General features: G+C 50.6%; 2 protein-coding genes across 2 annotated transcripts; both read right to left on the bottom strand.

Annotated features, from left to right (window-relative positions):
- Positions 1-372: 372 nt before the first annotated feature.
- CABS01_10964 (uncharacterized protein) lies at positions 373-2,613 on the bottom strand (the record flags this gene model as incomplete). Its single annotated transcript, XM_060544319.1, has 1 exon — positions 373-2,613. The coding sequence occupies one exon, from the start codon at positions 2,611-2,613 to the stop codon at positions 373-375; it is 2,241 nt and encodes a 746-aa protein (XP_060398595.1).
- Positions 2,614-5,317: 2,704 nt separating this feature from the next.
- CABS01_10963 (glycosyl hydrolase family 61) lies at positions 5,318-6,085 on the bottom strand (the record flags this gene model as incomplete). Its single annotated transcript, XM_060544318.1, has 1 exon — positions 5,318-6,085. One exon carries the CDS (start codon positions 6,083-6,085, stop codon positions 5,318-5,320), a length of 768 nt encoding a protein of 255 aa, XP_060398594.1.
- Positions 6,086-7,590: the final 1,505 nt, after the last annotated feature.

The following is a 7,590-nucleotide window of genomic DNA, read 5'->3' as shown; positions in this document are numbered from 1 at the left end:
TTTAGCTTCGCTGGACTTCGGGTCTTTCCAGCTGGGCCTAATTCTGATAAAGAAACTCAACGTCGATATGATGACGGAATGAAGTCGCTTCAACGATTCATGTTGGCATTATGAGCATTCGAGCTTGAGGAGAACTTAAAACACACTAGAATGATAACTTCGTCATTTCGTAGTCCCCGGCGGCATTCGTGGTAGACTTTGAGCTTGGACATGTAATCAAATTCATGAGGCTTTGAAATATTCTGTGCATAAAATAATAAGATGTGTGGGAAAAGTATCTAGAATGATGTGCGAGGGAAACTCGTCCTTGAGCGCCAAATGACATCAAAGCTTGATGGCAAGAATAATCAATAAGACCAACAGAGATGACTCTTAATAATACCGCTCCTTCCGACTCACATCCAGCTTTCTCGTGTGTGTTGTCTCCTGGAAAGCTAGTTGAATATTGCGTTTGTCGTCAGACTCCGCTCTCACAACCTTCTCCCACACTTTGTCAGAAGTAACACCAGCTCCAGCATCTGCCAGATCCTCATCAGATGGAGGCGGCGTCTTTAGTGCGAGTACGATCAAGTCTTGTAAATCTGACCATGGTATCACGCTCAGGACACGGATGCGCTCCCCACCTGACTTGACCTTGAGAAGCTCCAACACGTATCCAGTTCCCACTGTTGCGGCGTAGACGGCGATGATGCCGAGGTAGATCAGCATCATCACCTGGGCAAATTCTAGCGTTTTGCGACCTTGTCCTGATCCGTATCCGTAGCGCTGCGCAGTAAAGTTGATTGGCAAAGCCGTGTTCAGCACCTCAGTGAAAGCTGCAAAAGTTGTGTTGCGCTGGGTCGTGCTGTCTCTCCACTCATCCTGATGATGAGTGTTGTTGAAGGGAGTGATTTTATGAACACCTCCGAGGTAGCCGTGTTGCTCGTTCAAGTCGAGGTAAGTTAGCTCGGTGTCAGTACTATTGAGCTTGATCCGGGTTCTCTGTTCTTGACTGTTCCGTGCCAGACCCTCGGCGAGGTAAACTCCAAAGACTTTGGCCAGAAATATTTCTGATGCTGTATTATTCGCACCATCGACTGGAGCCAAAACGTTCATAGTTTTCCCTTTCACCTTTAACTTCGAAGAAAAGTTGAGGATGATCTGACTAACACCTGAGGCGGTGGTCGTGTTTGATATATTCCAGTGTGGGTTGAGAAATTTGAACCAATTCGACCTGAATCTTATTACTCGGATGTCTTCTTGACTCTTGCCGTAGTACATGTCTCGCATGCTTTTGTCGTTACTAAATGTTGATTGAAGACTGTCACTGACGCTTGGGTCCATTGAGAAGTTAGACGGCGCCCAACTTGCGTACAAGCTACAGATGTAAACCAAGTTTCTCGATTGCCCAGAGAATGAGTCGGGTATCATTCCATTCAGGTACACAACAGTTGAGTTTTCTTTGTCCAGAAAGAATGTGCTTGAGGCTGAGATATTGTCGAGACTCGAATTGTTCAGCCAGTCTGCTTCGTTAAATTCCCTAGGTTTTCTTTGGGATTGAAGACAATCGGCATCATCGAAGCAGTTGATAGATTTCGTTGGAAAGCTGATAGATCCCGGAGTCTCTGCTAAGTAACCTTTATCGTGTATTGTACACCTGGACTGTACAAATGGTTGGTAGAACCCGGATCCCTCTCCGGTCGGTGAGTTGACGTTGGCGCCTCCTTTGGCTGTAATTCGGTAGCGAGGTTCGCGGGATAGGGCACCAACATCGGAGCTGTGGATGAATTGTTGAAAGAGACCGATGCTGGTCATGAGGAAGTGCGATGGCGTGGTGGTAAGCGTGGTCGAAGATGTGTTAGGCTTGTCATCGGCTTGCGTGAACACTAAATGGCGCCTAATATCTGACGACGTGGAATAAAATGTGAGATTGTTGGTCAAGTCGGTGGCTGCGTAGTCCCGTACCCAGCTCGAGATCACAGGGAACCCGCCAGCTGGACAATAATCTCGATAGACCCCCGCAGGTCCTTGGCACTCCGTGTACTCGCTGAAAGGGTCTCTGAACCATATGGCCCTCCGATTCCACCAGTACAACAAGGGCGGCTCGATTTTGCTGAACGCCGAGCTTGTATCAAACTCGTACCAACCCAAGCTGGGTAGGAGGAGGACCGCAGATGCTGGTCCAACAATTGTCGAAAGTATGGTCGCGAAGACAAGGAACCCGGGTAGTAGCATTTCCCAGGGCTTTGACCTGTTGAGACCTTGGTGGCGGAACGACGAAGTTCGAAGGTAGTTGAGATCTCCAACTCGATAGCCCCCAGTGAGAAAGCCTAATCGCACACCAGTTGTGACGAGACGTCTCCGATACATCGCAAGAGCAATCGAAGACAATGATGCCACGATTAGAAGTTCGTGCAGTTTGGCTACAAACTGGAGAATATTGCTGATGATATCGGTGTCTAGTCGATAACCGCTCACAAGCGGACCTATCTCCGGATACCAGTAGAATTGTATTGAACCAATGAGTAGGACGGCTGTCGTCACCAGTATAGCAGGGAGGTGAACGATCCATCCGTTAAAGTAGCGTGACCATTCAGTTCGAGTGATGGGTTTCGAGATCTTTGAACCTTCCATACCGGGTAAAGTAGACCTGGAATCCTGTTTGCCTCGGTGCTGTGCAGGTCCGAGACCCCCTTCATATTGGTCTTGAAGATCTCCCGTAACTTTTGCATATGACCAGTCACTCGTTCGCCTGCCGCTCGAGCGCTGAGTTTCTTCGTCAACACTCTTGGTTCGACTAGATAGCAGTGGCCTGTCCCACGATGTATCTTCGTCAGTCAGTCGTGACAACGTAGAGATTGGTCGAGGGGACATCTCATAGTGGTCTAGTGGTGGACTGATTAGAAGATCAGGAGAGGGCTGGTTATCGAGTGGAACTCCTCGACTCCATGCCCTTTGCGACATGCTCTGGCGTCGATGCCGCTCAGATTCTTGTTGGGTTGGATCCATCGCATCCGAAGGAGGAAAGTACTCGGCGCCGACAAGTTTTCAAATATACGCGGTTAAGACCACCACGCCTTGGTACCGAAAACAGAGACGAGAGAGATGAGAAAATCAGACAAAGAAGGTTGGATTGGGATCATGGCTGCTAGTCATAAATATGCAAGAAGTCAATAAATCATACCCAGCTGCTACCGACGGACCCGTCCATCAGAATTGAGATGACCACCCCCTCAGACCATACTAGTTGGGAGTGGATGCACTCACCCTGCAGACGCAGCCTGATGTCAAGCCACTATTTAAATATAGCCAAGACAAGTTCTGGTGCCTTCAAAGCCCCCACGATAAGAGTTAGAGTCAGGTTGTCGTCAGCTGTTTAACAAAAAGAATACAGATAAATCAGTGATGCGAAACACTGGCAAATACGAGGCTCTTGTAGCAGCTCAAACGAGTAGATGGACTCACAATAGTAATACCCTGAGGTTTTGATGGGTGATACATGAGATTGAAGTTTCCATTCTTGTGTCTACTACCAATCTCACTACTGTGGAAAAAAGCCTCCAACATGTCCCGCGTTTTGAAGGCTGTCTCCAATATTCCATAGAGGAAACGGAGGCTCAAAGCCTTGTAATACAGGCCAAGGCACGAACAGCGGTTACTCGAGATCGCCATATCAATGAAATCAATCAGGCTGTCGTATCGGCAGACAGAAAGTGTCTGCCTAATGGACAAGGGTAACATCACCAATCACACAAAAAGCACTCAGCCCCAAGGCAGGGGGTGTTCTTCGGGAACAGACATGATGGCCCCCAATGTGGCTACCTCGTATGCAGTCAGCATTACCCATACATCACCATTTTGACGGAATAGATGACCAGCTCGACGGAATTCGAATGCCCGTTGGTCTCTCAGGATTGGACAACGCAAAGCACTCAAAGCTTCGATAAGGCTCGGGGAGGCGCAGTCTTTGCGGCTTAGGTATATGATGTGCACTCTAAATTGGCTACCATAGTCCGAGGCTTCTCTCTTCGCCATCGTGTCAGCTTGGGTGACCACGCGGTAGTTTGTGAGAGAAGACTTTGTAGTAAACCGCTTCGGGCTCGATCGAGTGACCATCACTCTGATAAGAAGGCATGTATAGATTGGTTCAAATAGAGACACTGAAGGCCTTCAGTCCTGTTTCGATTCGCCCGAGTATAGCATAAGTAAAGAGCTGCATCGCGCTGATACTCTCTTACCTTTGCTTAATAGTGAATGCATGGCTCTCAGTAGGTAGATTGTTCAATTTTTCGACCAGAATTCATTCACCTGGGATCTGTCGCAAAAATGACAGTGCACCCTCAATCACGGCCGGTCATAATAAAAGTAATGTACACCATTGTGACGAAAATTGAGCCTGGTCTTGATTTAACATTTTGCCTCCAGTAGAATTGGAGATTAATATATCGAAGAGACGTTCGATGAAAATATGACGTTCATGCCAAATGAGCACCTCTTTCCCATGACCTTGAACGACGGAATTGAACATTCAAACTTTCGCTTACTGCCGGTCCGAAACTCTCGCATCAACTCACACGCCGCAGGTTGCTCAGCGTGCCCTGTGCCTTCACCTTCCGCGTGGCAGTTGTGCCGCGGTCCAGCAGATCCTGGATAGAGTTCATGACTTGCAGGCGCTTCATAAGCCGGATTGGATCAGCATGCCAAGCCTTTTGGCGGCACTTGCTCCCCAATAACAAGATCTGTATTGAATGGTGGATAATGGATTCCAACGTGGGAAACTGGGATGAGGTTGTTTGGTGCAGCATTGAATGCGATGCATGCACACCAAGTTGTTTTTCTCCAGGTTTCATGAAGATTGATAGGATGTGTGCCGCCATATATCAGTGGTCGTAATGGAAACTCCGCTAAATTTCTCTGCCGTGTCGTGCCAAGCCGCCAGAACCACAAGTACCGGAATGCCGTGGATGTTGGAGCCGCGCGAAAGTTTCACAAAGAAAGGAAGAGGATTTCAGGTGGTGTCTAAGAGCATATCTATTCATGCGTCCAAAGACGGGTATATACACTGACGATGCTCTGTTTAACGGGTTGCCTCCAGCCGAAGCCCATCCCCTCGATCAAAGTGCCGAGGGACGATCGTCGAGGCTAACTGATGTACAGTGAATAAGAAACAAAACTGTCCGAACAACCATGCAAGTGCAGGTCATTGACGGACCATGAAGCATTCTCTCCGGAATGCTCGACTTCCCCTTGATCAACATGACAGGCCTGCCGTCTGCCTTCGCAGTGATGTTTATATTGGAGTCTTTCATACCATGATTTCCACACAGCATGGAACCATTTAGTCAACGAGGAAGAGGTCGCGAGCGTGGTTGCGGCGCTTCTTGGAGCTGTACAGAGCAGGTCCAGGGATGGGGTAGCTGGTAGCACCGCTGTAGATGTCAAAGAGAACACCCTTGTCGTTGGCAGTGTACAGGCTGGTACCAGCAGTGCCGGAGGGGTTGGCGGAACCGCTGCCAGTGATCTCGAGGTTGATGCACTGGGGGTAGAACTGGGCGCCGTTGGCCTGGCCAGCGCTGTGGAGGGCAATGATCTCGTGGCGGAGAACGTAGTTGCCGGGAGCAATGTCGCTGGGGATGGCGATGTCCCACTTGAGGCCGTTGCTGATGAGCTCGTCGGCGGCCCAGCTGCTGCCGGTCAGACCCTTCTCGGCGATCTTGAAGAACTTGAGATCGGCCTTGGTGGCGCTGGAGCAGTCGCCGGAGCACTTGGCGAGATAGTCGATGAGAGGACCCTTATGAGACTCGGGCCAGGTGTTCCACTTGACGGTGACTGTCTCTCCGGCGGCGACCGTGACGCTGGTCTTTCCGGGAGTGGCGGACTTGTGGCAGATGATGTCGGCCTGGCCAGCAGCATCGGGGGCAACGAAGCCGAGATCCTGCTGCTGAGCAGCCCAGCCGGGGACATCAGGTGCGGGGTTTTGGTAGGGGGCAGTGGTAGGGTTGTAGTTGTCGGTGGTCTTGCCGCCGGCGGTGATGGTCTCAACGTAGCCGTGGGCAGAGACGGCGGTGGCGCCGACCAGAGCAGTGAGGAAAGCCTTGGTGTACATCTTGAATGGTTGTTGGGGTTTGTTTGTCAAAAACAGGTGGATCAAGTGGTGAAAGAACGGATGAACAGCTCACAGAGCAAAGAATGAATTGGGTCAAAGAAGGGTAGGAGTTGGAGAGCGATGCGGGTGAAGTGAAGGACGAAGTGGAAAGCTTGGTTAAGAGAAAGGAGAGATAGAAGCTGGATTCGAGGCGTTTCTTATACTCATGTCCAACACCTTCCTGCCAAGACAAAAGTTCAGATGCTGGGCATCCCACATCGTGGAGCAGTGGCCCGACGTCCCGTCAAGGGGGAACGAGGGTATGGACAAACAAGTCCGTAGTTCCATGTCACTCCATGAAAGCCCGTGTTCAGCATAAATCCCAGTAAACATACCAAATCAGATCCCAAACAGGCGGCAGAGGTCTCAGAAGATGTCTAAAGTCTTGGTTTCCCCTTGATGAGAGCTTCGCTTCTGAGTTCTAGCTCTCAGCTTGTACCGCAAATCGTCGACATCACTATCGCGAAGCTCAGCGAGAGGCGGAAGGCTTCTTTGTCACTCGACAGACGCCCAAGCCCCTTACTGCCGAGCTCCAGCGTCTTCCATTTGGCCCAAACAAGTCTTTCTCCTGTAAAAGGAAAGCTGAGGTCTTGGCGATAACGAACAACGGAGAACGTCCCCCGTACGCGTGGGCTCGGACCACTGAGGTTGGCCGCAAAAACATTGGACGGACCACAAAGGCGGAGCGCCGGAGACTGGCCACATGGATGACAGATCAATCTATTTCGCACGGGGGCGGTGGGTAACAAAGTCTCGGCGGGATCGGCGGTCACATCGGGGACGGGGCTCGTGGTTGGATTAGTTGGCGGAACAGGAACGCGGACGACCGCATTGGTGGGAGCGAGACAGCTCACGGGTCTGATTCTGAGCCTGGGCCATTCTGATAGACCTGGGCGGCAGTCGGGATCATCTACCGGGAGTCCGCATGGGCAGCCCCCCGACGCTTCAAGTTGAACGTTAGACCAACGCCTGGTGCTGGCGGCGGCCCCGACCAGCGGCAATCGAAACTTAAGGAGGCGCCGCATCTATACTTCAAAAGCTTGGCTTAATTCATTTGTTGGTGTCGCATACTGTCGTGGCACCAACGTCTCGACCGCTTGTTTACAGCTGCCGGTACTGGTTGTAGTGTTTTCAAAACGTGCACTTGACACTCTACTGTGAACTCGTCGAGTCTCAGTTGATGTTCTACCGAGCCATCAAGTAGAGTTGGCGCAAGACTTGGTAATGAAGTGGGAGCAGAAATTCCAATGTGACGGAAGATCTGGGGGCGCCCAATTTGGCCGGTAGTTGCTTGCATGACGCATGAGACGGGCCCAGGGCTTAGTGATGGATACTGGTGTCTCCTCGCGGAGCACTGCTCCGTTTAGGTCTTCTGTGATGATGAATGGACAAGTCGAAGAACCTAGACAACAAAACTGGAAACCTCAATATTTTTCGCGTTCACGGCCATCCTTCCGCAGCTCGTT

The sequence above is a fragment of the Colletotrichum abscissum genome (genome assembly GCF_030869225.1).
Source record: "Colletotrichum abscissum strain IMI 504890 chromosome Unknown Scaffold_29.1, whole genome shotgun sequence".
Lineage (NCBI taxonomy): Eukaryota > Fungi > Ascomycota > Sordariomycetes > Glomerellales > Glomerellaceae > Colletotrichum > Colletotrichum abscissum.
Note: the sequence above shows the minus strand (reverse complement) of the source record. Positions and strands in the feature narration are given on the sequence as shown.